This window comes from Tachysurus fulvidraco, chromosome 9 (assembly GCF_022655615.1).
Source record: "Tachysurus fulvidraco isolate hzauxx_2018 chromosome 9, HZAU_PFXX_2.0, whole genome shotgun sequence".
NCBI lineage: Eukaryota > Metazoa > Chordata > Actinopteri > Siluriformes > Bagridae > Tachysurus > Tachysurus fulvidraco.
Window position 1 is genome coordinate 15,487,349 of NC_062526.1, and position 25,202 is coordinate 15,512,550.

Here is a 25,202-nt window from a genome sequence, read left to right on the forward strand (position 1 = left end):
TCCTGCCAGTATGATGTGTGATAAGATAATGGTTTTACAGAAACTTAACTGGGGGGGCACGGTGGCTTAGTGGGTAGCACGTTCGCCTCACACCTTCAGTGTCGGGGTTCAATTCCTGCCTTCGCCTTGTGTGTGCAGAGTTTGCATGTTCTCCCTGTGCCTCGGGGGTTTCCTCCGGGTACTCCGGTTTCCTCCCCCGATCCAAAGACATGCATGGTAGGTTGATTGGCATCTGGAAAATTGTCCGTAGTGTGTGAGTGAATGAGAGTGTGTATATGCCCAGCGATGGGTTGGCACTCCGTCCAGGGTGTATCCTGCCTTGATGCCCGATGATGCCTGATGATGATGCACAGGCTCCCCATGACCCAAGGTAGATCGGATAAAGCGGTAGAAAGTGAGTGAGTGAGAGAAACTTAACTGAATTTACCATATGTTACGTTTTTTCTGTAGTTTAAATAGTTTTCTGTTTTCTTTGCATTAATTTTCTTCATCGCTTTTCACTTCACTTGTTTTTGCCTTTTTTGTCACTCTTTCCTCACTAATATCTGCCGGTCATTTTAATGAAAACCTGTCGGCATATCAGATGCGGTGTAGTCGCACAAGATAAAAAATTTTAACGGATCCAACGTTCAAAATCAGAAAGTATTAACATACACTTTAGTGATTTTTAAACTTTATCCAAAACAATCTTTTTGGGGGGGCCAAATCCGACAGTCGTGTTCGTTTGTCGTGTGCAGTGTGAAGGCGGCTTCACGCAGCGCCTTTGCGACTCTCCATAGTAAATGAATGACTTCCGTTTTATCGGACATCGTTTGTCGTGTGCAGTGGAAAGGCAGCTTTAACCTAGTGAGACGCGGGAAGCTGAGGCGGGGGAAACAGAGCACACGTGGTTGTTGGGATCTTTGTTTCGGCGGCGGCACCTCGGATGCTCGTGTCTCAAAAATTTGCTCGTAACTCACGGCAAAAATTTGGTCGAATCACAGCTCGTATCTCAAAAAATTCGTATGTCAAAGCACTTGTATCTCAAGGCATGACTGTTATTCATTTTTATTCACAATTATTACAACAAAAAACTTTAAAATAAACAGTTTCGAGCTGTAAAAGGTTGGTTATGAGCCATGGTTATTACAATGTAATCCTTGAGGTATTATAAACTGTATTTATAACAACATAAACATTAGAGTGTTATGGACCGTAAATAAGACAATTAAACCATTTTTTTTCTGGCAACCAGGTTTTTACCTTAAAAATTACAGTTTAATTTTTAGTGTATGAATATTGCCATTAAATGGATATTAGTAATTTTTTAGCATCAATAATTTTATTTAATAAAAAAAAAACAGATTATCCTTTTTTTAAAAATTTATTTATTTAGTTAATGTTGGAATGTGGAATATCCATGAAACAACTCTCCTGAAGTCTCCCGAGAAAAACGAATAAAAAAAGGAAAACACAGATTGTTACATCTCACAATGAGTCTAGAGGATGACGTAACACATGAAAATGTATTTATTAAGATGCGGTCCAAAGAAAAACTTTGTTTTATTGGTTAATAAAACAAACAAACAAACAAAAAAAAAAACAGTCAAATGTCAACAAAATCATACCAAAGTCATTCAAAATGTTGACATCAAAGTTTAAAGAAAAGCCCAAAAAAAACCTAAACAAATTCACACTATATGAATTAAAAAAAAATCTGTGTATTCATCAAGCGTATTTATGTGCACATTTTTCTTTTTTAATTTGCACAAATCAATTTATATTCTTTAGATTAGTCCAGGCATTTACCCAGGCATCTGGGATTTGAAAATTAAAGCTTCTATTTTTTTTTCCAGCAACAGATTAGTGAATAGCTGGCCACACTTATTACTACAATTAATTTTCACTTGCTTCCTCGTGTAAGTCCCCACTTGCTTCCTCGTGTAAGTCCCCACTTGCTTCCTCGTGTAAGTCCCCACTTGCTTCCTCGTGTAAGTCCCCACTTGCTTCCTCGTGTGAGTCCCCACTTGCTTCCTCGTGTGAGTCCCCACTTGCTTCCTCGTGTGAGTCCCCACTTGCTTCCTCGTGTGAGTCCCCACTTGCTTCCTCGTGTGAGTCCCCACTTGCTTCCTCGTGTGAGTCCCCACTTGCTTCCTCGTGTGAGTCCGCACTTGCTTCCTCGTGTGAGTCCGCACTTGTTTCCTCGTCTGAGTCCCCATTTGTTTTCTCGTCTGAGTCCTCACTTGTTTCCTCGTCTGAGTCATCACTTGAACTAGCCCTTAATATATCCCAAAAGGGCTTGAGTGGTAGGTTTCTTGGTACCTTTCCCAAACCTTTGTAAAAAATCATGCCCTTTATTTCAGAAAAGTTTTTGGGGAGCATGTAGGAAACCTGCAGAGGGGCAAAATAATTAATACACTGGGTTTGTACCATCCATTCATTTTCTGTAGCGTTTATCCTATACAGCGCCAAACTAAATAAATAAATAAAAAACCATGAACTTGCATGAATTTGTCTACCTCATTTTCATCCAGTTTCACTGATTTGTTTGGATTGTTTTTCCTGTAGAATCGAAGATATTTGATTGGATCTTCTGCTTTCTTTCCATAATTTAGTTCAACAAACTGTAATGAATGAAGACAGTTTGTCATGACAAAAGTCATTCTTTTTTAGCAGTAAGAAAAAAAATTAGATGTAACTGAATGTGTTTATGCTGTATATTTATTGCCCACATGCACCTGTTGCTGTTATGACTCTCTTTTTATAACATGGAAAATCGTAAAAAGCATTTCACTGCACGTCATAATGTGAAAGATTATATATGTGACTTGTAGCATTATACTTTGAATTTGTTTCTTTATCCAAAACACCTATACCCAAATTTCTGAAATGTTAACAATAAAAGACGCATTGCAATGCTACTGTGCATTTCTGGTCTGGTCTGCCACAAAAAGCATTTTTGTGGCACCCTTTGTAAACCACAGATCTGTCAAAACAACATCACAAGCATGTACTTTTTAAGTTTGACTTGAGCTGAATGTATTTGAAAAAATCTCAAAATAATCCCTTGACTAGAATTACTGAACCCTCTAAACAAGACTTTAAGGCTAAACCACTTACTTCAAGTAACGAATCCAGATGCGTACCATTATCTGCTTGAAACTGAGTCGGTCCATATGAGAGAAGTTGTAATAGCTTATTGCAGTGTTGATGCTTATATCTATTTTCTAAACTAAAAATTTGGGAACATCTGCTCATACAGTGTGGACAACATTTTTATTGTCTGTGGTGAAGTGAAACAGTGTCAAAAACCTACTCCTAGTGGTTTGTTGCTAATAAGACTGGGGAGGTTCTTTGTTAACATTGTACTTTCAATGCTGGCCAGTGTGTGTATCTATGCAAATAGTAAATTACTTTCCTAAACAGTATGCCAGTTAATTTAATTATGTGCCATTATTACCTATTGCAAACAGAATTATTTTACGTTCCGAACTGTCTCTGAAGGTTAGGTATGGTTTGTTTCCTGTTTCAACCTCTGAACACCACAGTCCTAATTTGAATGTTTACATTTTTAATAGCATGGTTAAGTAAATGATGGGAAAACATTATATGTACAAATTGAGTGAACAGAAAAAAAATCAGTATTTAGTGTGACTAACCTACCAGCATCCATTCTTACACTTGGATTAGAGACAGGTGTATGAGTAAACAAGTGAATAAGTGTATATATGTTTACTAGAACCCTTAGTTCAGATTCCAATATTTTTGTACAATGTACTGTATAATATACAGTATGCACACTGTTCACTTTATGTGGCTAGGACAATTTACTTTAAGTCCTTAGCTCTGTGTTGTTTTTATGTAGATCTGTGTTGATCTATGTAGCACCATGGACCTGGAGAAACGTTGTTTTATTTCATTATGTACTATCTCAGCTATATATGGTTGAGATGACAATAAAATATACTTGACCTGAAAATCAATTATACTAAGCTGTATAGGTGATCAAATATAAATTTGTTTTGAATTTCTTTTCTGTGCATTCACTTTCTATTTTTTAACTGGTAAATGAAATATTTTTGAAAGCTTAATTTATGGCATGTCCCCAATACCTGTTATAAAATTGTATTATTTTTTATATTATTTACCTTGACAGTAAAATCCACCTCGGTTTTCTGATTGATCCACTTCTGCCATTGGCAGTATTTTTTGTCTAAAAAATTATTTATATAAAATAAAAGACAAACAATTGTAAGAGGCCAGGGTTATAGGTTTTTGTGCTCCTCAATATTTTAAAATCAACATAAAACCCAACAAATTCCGATCACATTTTCTGATGTTGTCTGGATAGACCGCAGCCAGTCTTTTACCGCCGCCTGTTGAAAGAAACACACATCAAATATGGAAGTGAGTGGTACAAAAAAAAAATTGTGATGTTTTAAAAAGAGCAAATGTTTTTCTACCTTTATGAAACTGATACCATTTGTACTTATTTTCATTTTACACAATTTGGCTTCTCAATTATCGGTCACTGGTTTATAAGAAACCTCATTCACCAATTATAAACAAACAAACATAAAAAATACTACAAATAATATTACAAGACAGTTTCTTGAAATTTACAAAATATTTCAAAATAATGAGGTATTTTTTATTAAATAATGAGGTATATTCAACACTTGCCACACATTTCCCTCACTTCTAGTGCCAACAGTATTTATTGGTTCTCATTTATATTTACAGTACAAATGCATGTGTCTGCTTTGGTTAATAAAAATCTGCTTACAATATAATATTTATTTATTATTTTTTTTTACATATGTTTCACTGCCTTTAATCAGGTACTGTATCAGCTAATGTTTATTCTGGTCTGGAAAAAATCTGTTGTTTATTAAATTAGTGTACTACAGTTTTAATAGACTTTAGATCAGGTGTGCCAAACTCAAATTCTACTTCCGACTGATTCATGATAATTTTTCCCAAGTTCACATGGGACAAATGAAACCGGGCTGTGGGCCAGATTATCACATACCCCTCAAAATTTATCTGAACAGAATTAGCATGTATGTAGCACATTGAAAATTATAGACAAGCCCAAAATACTAATAATAGTGTTAAAAAATTTATTTGCCCTGACTTTAGTAAAAGAAAATTGGTACAAATGAGCATGACTAACCATCTTTTTAGCTGTTTTCAAGTGGTTTATCTCCCTTGTCTGAAATATTTTGCTACCAACAAACTTGTAAAGCTTGCGTTTCCTAATTCTTCTGATGATTTTCCTTGAGTCTCTGAGTTCTGGGTTTGTTGACTGCATGATATTTATGACGATGTCATCTGGGGACAAAAAACAAAATGATCAATTAAATTTATTACAGTTAAATCATTTCAAATTGCAATTCTAAAATTGCTTTATATTTATACTGCCTGAGATTATTTTTTGTTTGTTAAGGTTGGTAAAAAAAAAAAAAACTGTCTAGAAGAGACAAAGGTGTGAACCTGTGAGTTTCACAAATGTTTCAGGGTCCAAAACTGCCTCAGAGATTGTCTTATCACCCAGTTTAAAGTGACCTTCAGCAACCACAAGTGCATCAGTAATCCTTTAAAGATGACAAAACATGATGAGTATTACATGTACTGTATTTGTATGACAGCAACTATGTTTTTCTAAATCTCACATGATGGTTGATTTTCCAAGTTAACTCACATTGTTTCGATTGCCACATTAACCCTGTGATGGCAGACGGTGCAGTGAAGCATGTATCGACTATGGAAGAGCTCATACATGTTTATCGCTTCCTGAAGAATATAAGAGAGAAATTCAATATGTTTTTTTATATCAAGTGTCTTTCTGCATTTCCATACTTTAAAGTTTACCTTATCTCTCATGCAAATGTGCTTTTTCGATTCATCCTCATTGCAGCAAACTCGTGCAAACATCATAAAGCGCTTATGTGAGAAGTTGCTTTTCATCCCCAGATGCAGGCAATCTCTGGAAAAAAAAAAATATATATATATATATATACACACACACACACACACACACACACACACACACACACACACACACACAAATATATATATATATATATATATATATATATATATATATATATATATATATATATATATATATATAGTACAGTATCATTCATTTAGCAATACTTTAACATTGAATGGCATTATTTAAAAATGATTGTGCATTTTACACACAGAATATGCACAAGTGAAACTCACCTGCTGATATAATCCATTTTGTCAACATCAATGCCTGTGAGTTTATTGGCCACAATCTCATACAAGTATGACTTGGCTTGTGGTCTTCCACTGTAGGGCCACTATATCAGGCAAAACATTTACAGATAATAAAAATGAAACAGAAATTTGCTGCGACTGTTGTCTTGTATTGATTCTTACATCTTTGACCTATTTGACCCTATGATTGTGACTGTGTATGTGTGTGGTGTATTTTTGATATTATTACCTGAGCAGAAGATCTTGAAAGTGGTGGGCCCTCAATAAGTTCATGGATGAACTTGAAGTCTATGTTTTTAAATCTTAATGTTTTACCTTCATACTTGTAATCATGATTTAGCATCTTTTTCTTAATGCCATGTGAGATCAGCAGGTCAAACATTTTGCCTGATTGTTCTTCATGCTATGCCATAGACAAAAAAGAGCAGAATAACTCAATCCATATTTATTATTAAACTACAGTAGTGATAATTTTACAGATCACTTCAAATGAACAAGCTTAACTCTAAAACTGAAAATAAAAAGAATACATAGCATAGTTTGATTACAAACACAAATTCCTCACCTTCCAATTTTTTAATGCCTCTGAAAATACAATTTTCCCTGGTATCGAAGCCTTATTGAGAGAGAAGAACAGCAAAAATAAGGCAAATAACTCTCAATTGAACCAGAACCTTGCATTAATCTTAGCTATTTAAATGGAATATTCAAATTCACTCTGGTGGTAAATTTAATTTTAAATTGTTTAGTTACCAGTTTCTCTGATAGCTCCATCGTGACTTCTTCAAATAAATGTGAAAACGGGCCGTGACCTTCATATGAAAAGTAGATTTTACTGATTAACTTTCAGAATGATATTAATTAGGTATAGACATAATACAGAAGAGTTAAATATTGAATGAAAATATTTCTTTAACAAATTCAAGATTAAATTGTTGGAACATGACAATAGTTGTTCGTGATGACCGAACAACTACAGTGACCACTACCATTTTCCACCCTAACATATATGACAGCATCCCATGCTGCTTCAATTCCATCCTCCAAAAATACAACCTTTCTTAATGACCAGTCCTGGCTGTGTCTGTGTCTATGTTCTGCCTGCTGCTGTTTCTGTGCACCACAACATTACATAATTCCAAGCTTTGTTTCTGTGTTTCTTTGTACACCATGAATTTGACCCTAGATTCTAAATCCCAGTTTCTCAGAGCTCATACTCAGCAGCTACAAAATAATTTTCAAAGAACTGAAAATGATTTTAGATTTGATTTATGTTATTCCATTGTATTATTTAAGTGTTATAGTTTAATGCAGTGTGAATATCTAACCTAGGTCATGGCACAATCCTGCAATCTGAACACAGAGGATATCTTTAATAGAAATATCTTGTCCTTGAGCTTTCAGACTTTTTACGAGTTCCCCTGCCAGATGACACACACTGTTAAAAGAAAAAAGGTGTAGAAATTATTCATGTTAACCATATAATAAATATTGTGAGATATTATTTAATGATGTATTTTGGTGGGTTTTTTCAGCATGTCAAAGGATATATTTGATTGATTGCCCTGTATCAACATTTCTAAATTAAAAAAAACTGCCTCAATGGAGAATGAAGGTGGACCTGCATAGTCACACACTCAGTTTTATTCACAGAGCATTGCTATGTTCTTCCTGGTGTACTGGGAATACTACGGCCCAAAGGACATTCATGATTACTTTCTGATTTCTCAGACTGCCTGCTCTCAGACTTTGAGGCAGGCCCCACTGCAGTAGTGATTTGGCTTTAGGAGCCTCATGACAAGCAGATCATGTCTTTATAGGACATTTCACAACCATACCACAAGAGGGCACCCTCCATAACTTTTAAGATCCACAGCTGTGGCCAAAAGTTTTGAGAATGACACAAATATTAAATTTCACAAAATCTGCTGCTTCAGTGTTTTATATCTTTTTGTCATATGTTACTATGTTGTACTGAAGTATAATTTCAAGCCATTCATAAGTGCAAAGGCTTTTATTGACAATTAGATTAAGCTTATGCAAAGAGCCCAACTTCTAGGCCACATCCTGATGGGTGGCAGACCATTCTTGCATAATCAATGCTTGGAGTTTGTCAGAACTTGTTTGTCCACCCACCCTTTGAGGACTGACCACAAGTTCTCAATGCGATTAAGGTCTGGGAAGTTTCCTGGCAATGGACCAAAATTTTGATGTTTTATTGCCAGAGCCACTTAGTTTTCACTTTTATAGGGCCCTTTTGTGGCAGAGCTAAAATGTAGTGGAAATGTTTTTTTTGTTTGTTTGTTTGTTTGTTTGTTTGTTTTTATTTTGTTTTGTTTTTTTAATAAATTTAATTTTCATGGCAAAGAGGGACTTTGCAATTAAATGGAATTCTGATCTGATCACTCTTAATAACATTCTGGACTATATGCAATATGCCATCATAAAAACTGAGACAGCAGACTTTGTAAAAATTAATAATTGTGTCATTCTCATAACTTTTGGCCAAAATGTATTATTTGTTTCCCATAATTGCAGCTTCTGCCCTCTGGCTAACATAGTCTTTTATTAATATGAATGTGTTGACATTTTCACCCAATGGAGTGCTCAAAACGATTGTGAGAAGCTCCTGGAAAGACGTAATAGATTCCACCCATCTGCTTGATGTTCTTCAGGCGTTGAAACTCTGGAGTATCAATGATGTCCACCAACAATGGATGCATCTTAATATGGCCGTGGACGGAGTCCCTGAATATCTGCAATATGACAAAAATCTCACTTCATTCATAACAGCTAGAAATGCAAATATAGATGCTTATATTATATCTGGCACAGTTTAAGTGTCTTTCAAATGGAGTATTATATAACATTTTGCCATAAATACTGCATATAGCATTATGCACCAGACCTTAAAATATTCTACCTAAGCTGCAATTTAATGTGTTCATAGAAGCATAATGTTTTTGTTTTCTTTGTACTCACATGCTGAGATAAAAGTGAAACAGTGAAAGTTACAGTCTCAAGTTTTCAATGTAACCAAGCTATTACAAGCAAATTTCTTAAGCAGTGCAACATAAAAGATAAGCATGGACGCTGGTCAGGCCTACTAGTTAATTCAAAGAAACAACCCCACAAACCTCCACTTCCAAGTGTATTTCTCACAATCGGCAGATATCTAGCCAACAAAAATGATTAACTACATCTGCTGATTGCCACGAATAACACCATAAAAGAACTGCTGTTTCCTACTTATAACACAGACGTCGCTAAGCCCTCTCATACCCGATTTTGGGGAGGGGTTGGGTGGTGGTGGTGGTGGTGTTGGGGCTCATCATCTATGTACACAACAATTGGTGCACTAACACCAGCATTGCAGACAGTCACTGCTCTCATGATCTGGAATTTCTGATTCTTAAATGCAAGCTCTTCTACCTGCCTTGTGAAATTTCCGCTCTTATGGTAATTAACAAAAAAATTACAGCCGCTTACATTCCACCGGATGCTAATGCTGATACTGCACAAGGCTATCTGCAACATGCTATTCATTTACATTAGACTACCTTCCCTGATGCTGGCTACATCATAGTGGGGGATTTTAATCATGTAGAACTAACAATAGTTCTCCCCAAATTCCATTAACATATCAAATGTGCAATTAGAGGAAAAAATACAATGGATAAGGCCTACTCAAACAGGAAGGCTATAGATCAACACCACTGCCCCACTCTGGTTAGTCAGGCCACATTTCAGTGCTCTTAATTCCAGCATACACACCACTAAGAATAAAATCTCCACTAACATCATGACTGTGAAAAAATGGCCAGAAGGAGCCTCTTTCAAACTTCAAGATTGTTTGGAGAGGACTAACTGGGAGGTCTTTGAGAACCAGGACGTAGAGGAGGAGTACACATCAACATTACTGGGAAATGTTAAAAATATATCCGATAAAGCATCTGAATTTACCCCAACAAGAAGCCTTGGATTAATAAAGAAGTCTTCTTAAAAACCTGCAATGCTGCTTTCAGGTCCAAAGACAAAGCAAGCCCTCTACAGTACAGCTAGAGCTAACCTTAAGACAGCATAGAGGACCACTTCACTCAAAACAACCCACAACGACTCTGGCAGGGTATCCTTGAGAAAGTGTTGTGAACTCTCTTCGCCCACTGCACCGGCAGCCAGGAAGCAAGAGAGTGCAAAAGGCGACGGTTCAGCACCTTGGCCAGCGGCACTAAGCGCGAGCTCCCGAACTTCAGCACCATGGCCAGCAACGCGGGGAATGAAAGAGAGGCGGAGCAGCCGAAACTCCTGCCGAAAATCACGGGCCAATCAGGAGCGCCGCTGAAGCATTCACCCTCCAGGAGGAAAGCACAGCCAGAAGCAAGGCTCAGCGGTTGGAGAGGGGGAAAGGGGGCGTGCCTAACAAAACTAATGCGTATTTTCTCTCTGCTGGGTCTTTTTTTTTTTTTTAAAAAAAGACACATCCAGTTGATCCCGGACTTCAAGATTGTCGACTGAGCCTACGTTAAGCTCTTGGAGAGGACTGCTGCATTTTTTTTACCGCCATCCTCTTCCTGCTGCCTGGGTTTGGAGCCTGGACTGCTGCCTAACTGCCCCCTACAGCCTAAAGGAAGGAACTGTTTATTTTTCCTTGCCTGACTCTTTTCTGCACTTCTAAATACTAAAGAAAATAAATACCACCCCATTATTACGCTAATCCTGTCTCTGTGCCTCTTCTTCCGTGTCCCATCTCTCTAAGAGCCCTACAGTGTTAACTTACTGCATCTCCACAAGGTACACCAGTAGCTCAGAGGTGGACAAGAAAGCCCTTCTGGGGTGATCAACTCAGCATGTAAAATCATAGGTTTCTATCTGCCTTTCTTAAAGGATCCTTATACAGCCTGCTGCCTTAAAAGGGAAGCAAACATCCTAAAGGACCCTTCTCATTCTGGACATCACTTATTTAAATTACTACCCTCTGGCAAACGATTCGGGTCCATCATCTCATGAACCAATAGACTAAAGAACAGCTTCTACCCCAGCACCATATGGTGCATACTAAATGCACCTAGACTTGTGAACACACACATACATGTAATCTGAAGGATTGCAACAATGAAAACATGTCAGTAATTCATTCATTCATTTTCTACCGCTTTATCCGAACTACCTCGTGTCACAGGGAGCCTGTGCCTATCTCAGGCGTCATCGGGCATCAAGGCAGGATACACCCTGGACGGAGTGCCAACCCATCGCAGGGCACACACACACACACTCTCATTCACTCACGCAATCACACACTACGGACAATTTTTCCAGAGATGCCAATCAACCTACCATGCATGTCTTTGGACCGGGGGAGGAAACCGGAGTACCCGGAGGAAACCCCCGAGGCACGGGGAGAACATGCAAACTCTGCACACACAAGGCGGAGGCGGGAATCGAACCCCGACCCTGGAGGTGTCAGGCGAACGTGCTACCCACTAAGCCACCGTGCCCCCCCTCATGTCAGTAATGTAAAGTGCAAAAGAATGTAAACATATGGGGAAAAAAAAGAGAGGAGTAAACACACGCCTGTGTGTGTGTGTGTGTGTGTGTGTGTGTGTGTGTGTGTGTACATGTGTGTTTTTTGTTTGTTTGTTTATATATATATATATATATATATATATATATATATATATATATATATATATATTTTATATGTATGTATGTATGTTTATTTTTAAGCAATTCTAGCCTTTGCATTTAAAATTTCTTGCCTGTAAAGTTCCATTAAATATTGGAAGTGGACTGTTTTGCCTTTGGATCTATTTCTTATGATAATGCCATTCATTTTGAATTATCTCCAACAAATATATGTTTTCCAATACAAATAAATCTAGCCATCCAGCCTCTACTTCCTACATCATGATAAATGTGTACTTAACCATCACATTAATGATAAAATTACAATGTATGCAAGATTAAAACTCACCTTGAATGTTTTTTCATCCATATTTTGCTCTGAACCTGAAGCCTTATTTCAGTGGATTAGAGAAAGGAATTAAGGTTAATATGCTTTATAATTCACACAAATGAAACATATTCAGCTTGGATATAGATAAATATCAATATATCTTAGACATACGTATCTTCAGGAACTGATTTACTGTATTCTAGAATCAGGGTACCACTGAATCCTCCCTTCCAACTATACTGAGTCAATTCTGATAAATAATACACTATTTAATTTTGGCATTTCTTATAGCACCTACTGTACATTCCACTACATTTACATTTGATTTATTGATAGTTTTTTCCTTTCACATCAAACCTTAATTTTTAATTTCAGAGAAATGGCAAGTCTGAGAGGAAATACACAATAAAATGAAAAGAACAGCTCAGTTTATTTGTACCTCATTCTGTGTATAAATTCAAACACTTCAAATATGATAACAATAAAAGTAAAATGTTGATCATAACATAAAATTACTAATAAAAACAGAAACTGCACAGTGAGATGATGCTCGAGTCTGAAAACACAAAATGGTAAATTAACTCTTTTTTTTATTAAATTTAGTAAATTAAATCATTTACCATCAACTAAGTATCAAAATTGTAACAGTAGCTTTGAGCATTAACATTGAATCATAGCTGTATGATGTTTGTGAATATTGAAATAGATGGCAGCCAATTGTGGAATCTTTGATGACTATGACCAGATGTCTATTAGAGAGTAAAACTATCTGACTTGACTTGGTTTTATGCACTTTTCTTTTCTTCTTTCTTTTTCTCATAATTCTGATCAGAAACTGGATTCACTAATGTTTGTGTTTTCTTTGTGCTCATATGCTTGTGTTGACACAAGTGACAACACCCATGAAGTATCGAACTTGCTCACAACACAGCTGATTTACTGAACATGTTACCAGATGCTGTACCTAGACAGCTGGAAGATTTATGCTTTATGGAAGATAAGTTTTATTTATCAGATGTTCAAGAGAACTCTGTTTGCTTTTATTTTGATTTATATGTATCTTTTTACTATAATGGAATGTATTTTTAGAATTATGAATGTTATTATCTTTGAAATAGTTATGTCAACCTATATATTTAAAGGGCAATTTAGGAATTACTCATTTAACCTTCCTTGATGCACAATGTTTTGAAACTATTAGGATATGACTTTCTGGCACAAATCACAGAGAGTGCCTTGAAAGGTTGAAAAAAGGTCAACCACAATATTGCGTGTACCATGCCGTGCCTTGGAAATTGTTGGAAAAAAAGATATATGAGCTTTCCTGGTTGTAGGAAAGGTGTGCTACTGCTACTAAAGGCAAGCTTATGCTTAGTTACTGTACTACATTTGCATTGCTTAAGTATTGTGCATCAGAAAACAAACGTTATTTGATATTATCTTTGCATTTTAATTACTTTTACTTTTGCTAGAATTGTTTGATTATTTGTAATTTTATTTTATTTTATTTACATATATTACATACACATATTTGTATTACATTGCTTTAAATAAAAACAAGGCCTCCCATTGTGGTGACTCTGAAAAGACAAAAAGGTCTAAGTCTGACTCCTTCATCTAAAATTTAAACAATGGACTAGGTAGAAGAACTTGAAGAAGATCCTTTGAAGTTGCTGAGACTTCAAATGACAACCCACTCCAAGGTAAGACCAGTCTTTATTTATACTGTCTGCCATGATAGTAGCTTACTATTGCAAAACATAGGACGCACTCCTTAGTGGGTCTGTAGAAGCCTTGTTTAGGCAGGCCATGAACATTTGTCACTAAGGGACATGCAGGTCAGTACGATTACTTCATGGTGGCTTGTACAGGGAAGAATAACAGTTAATCAAGACAATAAGAAGAAAAATTGTATATTCTTCTTCTTCTTCTTCTTCTTCTTCTTCTTCTTCTTCTTCTTCTTCTTCATCTACCGCTTATCTGGGGCCGGGTCGCGGGGGCAGCAGTCTAAGCATTGATGCCCAGACTTCCCTCTCCCCAGACACTTCCTCCAGCTTTTCCGTGGGAATACTGAAGCGTTCCCAGGCAAGGCGGATTCAGAAGATACACCAATCCGCCTGTCGATTTGGAGCGATTCGGCATCGCCTGTCCCGCTCCATCCTTCCTTCACTCGTAAATGAGACCCCAAGATACTTAAACTCCTCCACTTGAGGCAGGAGCTCTCCACCAACCTGAAGGGGGCAAGCCACCCTTTTCCGACTGAGAACCATGGCCTCGGACTTGGAGGTGCTGATTCTCATCCCCGCCGCTTCACACTCGGCTGCAAACCGTCCCAGTGCACGCTGGAGGTCCTGGATTGAGGAAGCCAGCAGGACAACATCATCTGCAAAAAGCAGAGACGAAATCCTGTGGTCCCCAAACCGGACTCCCTCCGGCCCCATACTGCGCCTAGAAATCCTGTCCATATAAGTAATGAACAGGACCGGTGACAAAGGGCAGCCCTGCCAGAGTCCAACATGCACCGGGAACAAGTCCTTAACAGAGGGCCCCGGACCCCATACTCCCAGATCACCACCCACAGGTCACCACGAGGGACACAGTCGAAAGCCTTCTCCAAATCCACAAAACACATGTGAACTGGTTGAGCAAACTCCCATGAACCCTCCAGCAACCTGGCGAGGGTATAGAGATGGTCCAGTGTTCCATGACTGGGACGAAACCCGCATTGTTCCTCTTGAATCCGAGGTTCGACTATCGGCCGAATTCTCCTCTCCAGTACCCTGGCATAGACTTTTCTGGGGGGGCTGAGGAGTGTGATTCCCCTATAGTTGGAACACACCCTCCAGTCCCACTTCTTAAACAGAGGGACCACCACCCCAGTCTGCCAGTCCAGAGGCACTGTCCCCAAACTCCATGCGATGTCTCATCCACCCCCGGTGCCTTGCCACTGAGGAGCTTCTCAACTACCTCAGTGACCTCAGCTTGGGGAATCGACAAGTCCACAACTGAGCCCCCACCCTCTGCTTCCTCACTGGAAGACATGTCGGTGGGGTTGAGGAGAACCTCGAAGTATTCCTTCCACCATCCGAGGATGTCCCCAGTCGAAGTCAACAAGGTATAAGTGCAAGTAACTCAAGTTATCTTTATTGATGGATCTAGCAGAGAAGGCAAGGTCAAAAAGTGCAATCAATTGCAAATATAAAGGCAAAGTGGTACATTACAAAATAAATGTACCACTGAGGAAAAAGTTCAGGAAATCAGCATAGATTTTGCAGGGCCTCTAAGACCAATGACACCTAAGAAAATTGCTATTTTATAATGATACTAGACAATTTTACTAACTTTAGTGATCTACAGTACCCTACTCCAACTGTGACAGAAGCTTTTGTGGTGAAAAGTGGTGACATCATGGAACTCTGTATTCGGTAAGAGGTGATAATGCTCATAATGTAACTGGAAAAGAAGTAGAAGACTTATTAACTAAACATGGAGTAAAATTGACAAAACAATAAAATACCAGCCAGAGTCAACTGGAATCGCAGAATGAACAATCAGAGAAGTTAAAAACGGGTTTACAAGAAATAAAACCAAATCATGGGATGAACTAATTATACCCTGCCTTTACTATATCAATTACAGGATCAGGACACCAATAGCTGAATCAAGGACAAGAGTCAAATAATTTGAAGACCGGTGACACGGCCTACTTACAAAGAACTGTAAAAAATGGGAGATTTAAAAAAAAGGTAGGGACCGTCGATACAGTAAAAGAAGTGCTTGACAAGCAAACAGTTTTATTAGAAAACAATGGCATGAACTCAATAAGAGACTTAATATGACCCAAGGATCAAGCTCAGAAGCTCTAAACTTTGCAAACACAATAGAACACATTAATACACAGTCAGGATTAGTGTACTTGGAAATATGCCCCCATCACTTAAAAGTGTCAGTTCTGATAAAAGGAAATGAATGTAGAAAGGAAGGCTACAAACTGGAAACGCCAGAAAAGGTTTAAAGATTTAAAGCCCACTGGGAAGATGATGACAAAGAAATAGAAGACTGTGCCATATCTAACATTACGTGTTGTGGAGGATGTAAAGTACCATAAAGTGACACTGATGGAAATGGAAGAATTGTCAAAAGTGTAGTAAATGGAAAGATTATGATGGTACAAAGGGCAACAAGTGCCAATGTTCATGGGATGGAAGAAGCCTAGATACATACAGTATACAAAGTGTAAGGCATTGCAGGACAAAGGGTGGCTGAGAAAAAGAAGCTTTAGGTCGCTACCACCAGAAAGTCAGAAGGATGTTTAAGGTTGATCACCCTTATAGACATCAAAGGACCTCTAGTATATGATAATGAGGGCATGTTAAGCCAAGAATGGCATGGACAAAGTGGACAAAGCCTGGAGGGCTATAACCCACTAATACCAAAAAGAGACCACGAAAGGATGGAATAGAGACACCATCAGCTTTCAGTGCAAGCTACAGGTCACTCCAGAAGAAGGACCGTAGACCAAAAAAGGAACATTCTAGCAACCATTATTAATGTGAATCATTGGATTGTTCGGGCAACTGGTAGCCCAACTCCTTAACCACTAGGCTACCACATACTATGGAAGAGGATCTGTTTTAGTATAATTCTCGAGATTCTCAAGAACAGCCCTCCCTGTAAGAACAGGAGAAAATCATTGTAATGAAAAAGAAAATCATTGTAATGGTAAAGAGATCTGTAGGCCCAACTGTGCAAGGACTCTATAGAACCCTAGAGGGGTAACAGCAGACATTGCTGAGGTAAGAGAGGAGAAAGACTCTCCTAAACCAGTAAAGAAGGCGGGACGAGTTAAGGAATGGTGGTGGATAATAGTTGCCATAATGGAAACTATAATATGCTTAATAATTGGGGTAAAATGTATGCAATGTTGGGTGCAATGCGCAAGATGTTTGCGACTTTGCAGTCCCGCAAACGCGATGACGCAGAAGTGACCTAAAAGAGCAGAGATGGCTACTACTGTCCAAGGTATTAAAACAGATCCACAACTCTGCTGAACTTTTTTACAGAAGTTGAGAGTATATTATGAACCAAATCCTAATGTCACTGACATAGATCCTAGTCAACTCTGGCTGTTGGAAAATAAAACACATACTAGACTCATTACTAAAATGACAATTGATGATTTATATACCCTAATGTCTTCCTCAATGGAATCTCCTTTGACAGCCATGGTAGAATCTGGACCTTAAGGATGAACCAGTAGTGCTGGAACTCATGGAGTTACAGCGACAGGCAGTGTCCTGGCAGACCCTTCAAACCATGCTGAGAGAAAGAGGAAATGGGATTGGAGGCGGATGAGTCCTCTCCAGCCTCGTCTGCTGAATCGAGCTCCTGCTCCCTCGGAGAAGCAGGCCCGATGGCTGCTTCTTCTTCCGGTGCGAGCTGATGGATGCTAGCAAGCCCATGGGCTCCTCACAGCTTGTGCTGTATGAGGAGCTCCTCGAGGTCGTGACACGAGCTGTAGCCAAGCTGGATTTAGACTGGCCGGTGGAGCAGCAGAAGCAGCACGCACACAGTAAACTGGATGAGCATTTCCTGCAACCGGGCGCCGGAGCCTGCCATATTCTCCTCATCACTCCTCGCTCTACGCGAATGCGGTCGGGGCTAAGGCGTGCGGCTACAGGGCGATGCCGTGTGTGGAAGAGATGCTAGCTAGCTATCTCTCCCCTAGCGTAGCATCATCGCTCAAGGCCCCGGTGTTCCCTACTAAGTCGCTACGTGCTACATCAGCCTTGATCGGGAAGGCTTACGCGGCAGCAGGCCAGGCAGCGGGTTGCCTCAACACCATGGGTGTGTTGCAGGCATACCAGGCTGACCTGCTACGTGATTTGGATGAGGGACTTAGCTCCGGGCCCGTGATATTAAGGAGTTGCATCGCACTGCCGACTTAACCCTTCGGACCACGAAACACATGGCGCTGGCCGTTGGTCAGTCCATGGTGGCCCTGGTGGCCACAGAAAGGCATCTGTGGTTCACCTTGTCTGACCTCCCAGACAAGGATCGAGCTGTGTTGTTGGATGCACCGATGGCTCCTCCTGGACTGTTTGGCGACACTGTGAAGGCGGTCGTGAACAAGTTCCAGGAGTATAAAAAGCAGTCGGCTGCGTTTCAGCAGTACCTCCCTCAGCGATCTCGTGGGGCTGTTTGGCGGCAGCCCCAGCCTGGTCCAAACAGAGCGTGGCCACCTGATCTCCGCGGGTGGGGCCTAAGGGCCCAAGGTAATGCCAGGCTGTTGGTTCTGCCCCATGATGTGCTTCAGAACAAGGCTTCCCTCCAGCGGGCACCTCCTTCCACTTCCGCCCAAAGACTCGGTACGGACGGGGGAGACCCGTCGCCTCTCAGGAGGTGTCAACAACCGCAGTACGTTGCTCCGGCCGTTTGGGTCATGGAGGCCGGTCTGCCAGCCCTGCCACAATATGTGCCTCAGGGTGTGGCTTCCCTCCAGCGGTTCGCTCCCCACCTTTCCACCCGGAGGTTCATTGTGGAGGGGAAGGGTCCGCCGCCTCTCACGAGGCACCATCAGCTGCAGGGCTCAGCCCCAGCTGCTCTGAGTGGGTCAGAAGCCAGCCCCAAAGGGCTGGTTCCCCTGAGGAACTTTCTGACAGCTTGAGAGGAGCTGCCAGGAGTCTCCCAGTGGGTCCTGCGGACCATACAGGATGACTACATGGTTCAGTTTGCATCCTCTCCGCCCTGTTTCAATGGGATGTTTCCCACCTTGGTGGGACCCAAGCAGGCTCTGGTCCTGGAACGAGAAGTGAGCACAGTCCTGAAAAAAGGAACCATCGAGGTGATGGTTCGAGGTGAACCCATACTTTGTCGTTCCGAAGAAGGATGGTGGGTTGCATCCCAGTCTAGATCTACGCTCCTTGAACCGCTCTCTCAGGAGGCTCAGGTTCAGGACGCTCACCCTCAAGGAGGTCGTGACTCAGATCAGGTCCGGGGACTGGTTCGTCACAATAGATCTGGAAGATGCATACTTTCACATTTCCAACCTCCCTGCACACAGGAGGTTCCTGAGGTTTGCTTTTAGGAAGGAAGCTTAACAATATTGGGTCCTCCCATTCGGCCTAGCACTCTCGCCCTGCACCTTCACGAAATGCGTCCCACTGCGGCTCCAGGGCATCCGCATTTTAAATTACATCGACGATTGGTTGATTCTGGCTCAATCAGAGCGTCAGGCGATTCGGCATCGAGATGCTGTCTTCGTCTGCATGAAGGTGCTTGGTTTTAAACTAAACGCCAGCAAAAGCGTGCTTTCTCCAGCACAGAGAACCACCTTTTTGGGCGTGGTATGGGACTCGGCCAGGATGCAGGCATGGTTGTCACCTGCTCGGGTCGAAGTCATCCTCACCTCTGTCAGGAGAGTGCGGGAAGGCCAGCCACCCACTGTGAAGCAGTTCCAGAGGCTGCTGTGTCTCATGGAAGCGGTGTTCAGTGTAATCCTGCTCAGCCTCCTGCACATGAGGCCCCTCCAGTGGTGGCTCTGGGGCAGACTGTTTTCTCTCTGGGGAAACCCATATCATTCCATCAAAAAACCCTGACGGTTTACGTGTCTGCAATTGTGGCATATAGCACCCTGCCAGTGGGGCAGTCTCTGGGTAGCACCCATTGGTGACACGTTTCCTCCACGGCGCCCGGAGGCTGAGGCCCGGGACACGACCAAGAGTGCCTGTCTGGGATCTGGCAGTTGTGCTGGCGGCTCTATCGGAGCCCCCCTTCGAACCATTAACCGAAGTGGCCCTTAGGTTTCTGTCTCTTAAGACCACCTTCCTCTTGGCGATTTCCTCCATGAAGAGGATCAGGGATCTGAAGGCCCTGTCCGTGGCACCGTCTCGCCTGGACTTTGCCCCTGGCATGGCCAGACTGTTTCTCTATCCGAAACCTGGGTACGTACCAAAGGTGCCTTCGGCCCCGTCACGACCTGTCATGTTGCAGGCATTCTGCCCTCCTCCGTTTACAGCCCCCGAACAGGAGCGACACAACCAACTGTGCCCAGTGTGAGCACTGGTCACTTACCTCCGCAGGACGAGTCCGTGGAGAAAGTCGGAGCAGTTGCTCGTCTGCTATGGCCCTAACAGGAAGGGTTTCCCGGCTGCTAAGCAGACGTCGAGCAGATAGGTAGTGGATGCGATTGTGTCGGCTCACGAGTCCTCTGGCCTCCCCGCACCGCTCGGGGTTCGAGCTCACTCCACCCAGGGTGTGGCCGCCGATGACGTCACGTCCCAACGCCTATTGGTCAGATTACACACGTGGTTCAGAGCGCGGTCATGCAGGGGCGTTCCCATAGCGTTTCGACGCAGCATCTCTCAGGGAACTAGGGTTACGGTCGTAACCTAGAGACGTTTGTACTTCAATTGATGATTCTGATAAAAAGAGAAATTATGAGAAAATAGGAGACTGTTCTTGTCTGCTTCCTCTTCCGCTTCAGTCTGCTTCCTCTATGGACCGCAGAGCATCTCCAGCTTGTGTTATGTCTTCAAAGACATGATACTCACAACAGAGATGATGAAAGATTTTAATCAGGACTGTAGAATGGTTCCTGTCCATTCAGTACATACACAGCTATTAAACTTAGACAACAATTGGTACAAAATCGTGAAAAAGAACTCAGGGAAAGGAGGAGGTTATATGAACCTAAAACTCCAAGAGGGGGGTGTTGTGAGATCATCCCCAAAAGGTAATAGGATGACGATAGGAGAAAATGGAGTTGTAGGATTCATGGCTCCCCCTCGACTTAAAACTAAGGTACAGCCTATATACACTCTAAGAGAAATTCCTATTCAAAAACAACGTGAACACAAACAGAGAAATAAACTTGTTCATTATAATTGCTGAACTTATATGCTGCAGAAGGACATCAAAATCTACAAGATAAATGAAGACCCAACCAAGATAAATAGTTTCCATTCAGTTTCCCTTTATGTCATTATATCAACCAAAAACCTGTGAGAAAAAAAATATTACAATCTGGTTGCATAAGTGTGCACACTTCTTAATGCTCTAATACTTAATGCACTTTTTGCAGCTCTTGATCTCATGTGTTTTTCAGTGTTTGTTTATTGTTATTGTCAAACGAGTTTTAGTGTTACATTATAAATAGCTACTGTAGTAGACTTTAGCTTACCACTAGCTGCCACTGACAGTACAAACATTTTTCTCTCCAGGTGAACATAGTTTCACTTTTAAAGATAACCTATGCATTCTTGGCTTAGCCATTTGCTTATTCATTAAGGCCTGATTGTGTATGAAAATCTGTTGTCTCACAAGTAGTAAGTGTTTTAAAGTCCATTCAAGTATATTCAACCACAAACCTACAAAAAATACTTCAATCAATCTGTGTATAAACACAGAGGGGTTAAATCATATTGCTAGATGCCTTATCTGGCAATTGCAGGCAAATTAATGCAAGAAATGCTCTTCAGTGTAAGAGACCCTAGTACATACAGTATGACTTGTATGACCTAATGTTAAAAAAAAAACTGCTCTTTATAGCTGTGCACCAATTCAACCAAAAACAATGCATTGCTGTAGGAAGGCACATAATTTAAAACCTAGGCAAAGAGAATGCTGATTAATCCATACAGTCAGAATTAAGGTGGGCCTGTTTGACATGACATTGACATATATGTGAATATGAACATGACATGAATAATAATATAGGAATCCAGAATTAAATACAGTAAGTATTATAAAATCATCGTATCAGGCATGATTATGAATTTTAATCTTGCAATTAATTTTCAATTAAAAAAGATAAAATGGCATAAATTTTTGGCCAGGACTCCTTATAAAGGTGTTTATTTAGAATTAAACCAAGTCTAAATAAAGACAAATATTTTTATATATAGTATATATTATTGCAGTGTCAGTACAGCAATAATCTAAACTTCTCAACTCTGGCATATTTGTGTGCAGGTTTGTTAAACATTAGAGTAACCCATGTCGCTTAGTCATTTTCCTGAATTTTCCTGAAGTCAAAACCAGAAGGAGCTTGTAGTCTAGTGCACATTTTGAATATGAAAATCTGTGATCTTAAAACGAAGGGTTGAAACGTATTTTAAAACTCACTATAATGGCCCAATCGTATAGAGGTATATACTACATACACTAGGTATACAATACACTATACATTTATATAATCCAGAAAAGAAATAATTCAGTGATCAGTTTAGTTCAGAATGCTTCCAAAAAAAAAAAAAAAAAACAACATATTAAAGACAAATCATCAAATGTGCTTCTGAGAGGAGATGATTTTTGACCAGTTGGATGAACCAATTTTTTTTGGCATATTTGATCTGAAAAACAATGTTATCATCACTTTGATGATGTTCAGCACCTAAATAACATGTTATGTGTTCTGTTGCCACTGAACAGAGGGGTGGCAGGGTTCATACTGAATACAGAAAAATTTAACTTCCGGAAAGTTCCATTATACTGGAATTATTCCCCAAAACTTCATCAGCAAACCAGCACAGGATTATTTCATTATAAAGGGTTCATAGACGGAGTTTAATTGTTAGATACATAACTAGCATTCTTTCCCCCTTAGATAATGTATTGGACACATGGGTCTCCTTCTTCAATAATTTACTAATGTTATTTGAATGATTTTTAGAGGCCAAAGTAATAATCTAATAATCATCTCCTGAACGAATTATAAGAAACCTAAGTTTAGGTTTGCACTGTATGCACCAATGTATGCAAGGAAAAAAGTTATTTAATTTAATTTTCTGTAGCCATTTGTTTGCTTTGAAGCTGAATCCTTGTTTCAGTGGACTCGAGTGACAATAATAATTCTTGTTAAGCTTGGACATAGATACATATTAATATATCTTACACATCTGCTTTGTAGAGCCAGGGTATAATTGGATCCTGCTTCCCAACCCTGCTTGTCTATTTGATAAATATTACACTGTTAAAATTTGGAATTCCTTCTAGCACATGTTGTACATTTCACTACATTCACAAAATCTTTATCTGTGATTTCTCAGTTCAATTTCTTTTTTCCTTTCTCTTTAAGCCTTGATTTCTTGTGTCAGGAAACTGGCAAGTCTTAATACACAATAAAATGAAAGTAAGAGCTCAGTTTTTTTAAAAAGGGCCTCATTTTGGATATAAATTCATGAAGTTTGTCAACACAAATATGATAATAATAAAAGCACAATGTTAGCTGAATTTGAGCTAGTTGTGCTGAATGCAAAGGTCATGCATTCAAATCCTGTCACTGTCAAGCAACCATGACTGTGTTCCAGAGCAAGACCTTTAACTTTCAATCTCAGCTGTATTGTGACCTGGTGTAAATGGCTTTGCTTTAACCAGCTAAATGAACAAAATTTACTTGGCTATGTACCATTCATACAATGCATGACATACATAGGAATATGCTATATGTATATGCACATTTAAAATCAGCTCATGGTGGTTCAAATCTGCTCAAGCCCCACTGGTTTTCTTATAGAAATACATTTCCTTCTGTTAGTCATACCTTATTTCTACAAAAGAGAAAATATATTCATATAGTGTGAATACAAAGTGATTTTAATCACTGTATAAAATAAACGTTTTTTTTATTGTCTATTCATTCAAATAAATTAACTGACATAGTATAATTCATTAAGTGCATAGAAAAACACTTTTCTTACCAAACAACAGAGACTATACTAGAAAAAAATGTTGATTGCAGTGAAATTTATTTGTCAAAAACCTTAAGGTATAAAATATATTAAAAATAATATTTAAAAAAATATTAAAAATAATAAAAACATTTGTAAAGAAGTAAATTATTTGCTAACCTTTCTCCCCCGATCCTCTGAATTCCACACAGCAGACTGGTGTGTGTGTGTATTTATATACAGCTTAATGAATGCAGTTATGAATCAACAAACTATGGACACACCTTTTTTTGCGTGTTAATTATTATACTAAAAGAGTAAATATATATTTTTGTATCAGTTCCCAGTGTACACTTGACGTGGTACATTCACATGTTAATAATTCCATGTACACCCCTAGATGTGGTTGTACAGGTATAGACACATTAAGGTTATCATTTTTGAGTTGATAAAAAAAAGAAAAAGAAAAAGATACAAGGTGCTATAAAATAAAACAGGAAACTACGCACCCCATGCAATATTTTTCTTGTGCAATTATAACCAAATATGTGTGTGATTGTACATATTGGTACATTATTAACTATGTAAGTAATGCTCAGTAAAACTGTCATCGGCCTAAAAGTGCAAACTAATACCATATTTACATTCGACAACATGTTTTTAGAGATGAGTATGATCAATAGAGTCAAAGCCAGCAAGAAGACACAACCTAAATCAAAGGCCAGTAGAAGATCATTTATCATTTTAACAAGCACGGTCTCTGTGCTATGATGAGTCCTAATCCTGACTGAGATGAATGTTACTCCTATGTAGGTCTTAGCATAACTGTTGTGCTACAAATTTGTCTAGAACATTGAAAATAATGGGGTTGAGGTCAGGTTTTATTTATTTTGTCTTGGTTGTGTTTTGAAATTCTAAAAATTTTAATTCTGAAAATCTAACAGGTCACAGTTTAATTAATACACACACACACACACACACACACACACACACACACACACACACACACACACACACACACACACACACACACACACGCACGCACACACGCACACACGCACACACACAGGCACACACACCAAAAACTGCATGATAATCATTCCACACACACCCAGAGATGTGGTTATACTGGGATGGTCACATTCAGGTTGTACTTCTTGCTTCATTGACAAACATATTAATGTCATCCCTGATTCGGCAAAGGTCAAGTCAATTTATGTAGAACAGCATGACCTTGAAATCATATCAAAATATTCTATGCTAAATGTAGAAGATCTGGAGAGAAATATTCTGTCAGGACCAATTTGTCAAATGAGAATTTATTAGATGATGGCATACAGTTAGTGTTG

At 39.5% G+C, this 25,202-nt stretch overlaps 1 protein-coding gene and 1 pseudogene across 1 annotated transcript; both read right to left on the reverse strand.

Annotated features, from left to right (window-relative positions):
- Window positions 1-1,656: 1,656 nt before the first annotated feature.
- LOC113639161 overlaps window positions 1,657-25,202 on the reverse strand; it is a 60,783-nt pseudogene continuing 37,237 nt past the window's right edge.
- LOC113639097 (deoxynucleoside triphosphate triphosphohydrolase SAMHD1-like) lies at window positions 4,188-24,088 on the reverse strand. Its single transcript, XM_047819051.1, has 13 exons — window positions 24,034-24,088; window positions 12,203-12,244; window positions 8,827-8,987; window positions 7,560-7,669; window positions 6,985-7,043; window positions 6,797-6,847; window positions 6,461-6,634; window positions 6,214-6,314; window positions 5,854-5,968; window positions 5,684-5,775; window positions 5,476-5,576; window positions 5,156-5,313; window positions 4,188-4,355 (listed from the first exon to the last, which is right to left on the reverse strand). The coding sequence occupies exons 2-13, from the start codon at window positions 12,221-12,223 to the stop codon at window positions 4,278-4,280; spliced, it is 1,221 nt and encodes a 406-aa protein (XP_047675007.1). The 5' UTR covers window positions 12,224-12,244; window positions 24,034-24,088; the 3' UTR covers window positions 4,188-4,277.

Excerpts from the sequence above, each read along its gene's own strand:
- LOC113639097 (XM_047819051.1), bottom strand. The coding sequence starts at position 12,223 with ATGGATGAAAAAACATTCAAG. Across the intron at positions 7,670-8,826 it reads CGTTTTGAGCACTCCATTGG|TGTGTGTCATCTGGCAGGGG; the intron begins GTGAAAATGTCA and ends TTCTTTTAACAG. Across the intron at positions 5,577-5,683 it reads AATGTGGCAATCGAAACAAT|GATTACTGATGCACTTGTGG; the intron begins GTGAGTTAACTT and ends TCATCTTTAAAG.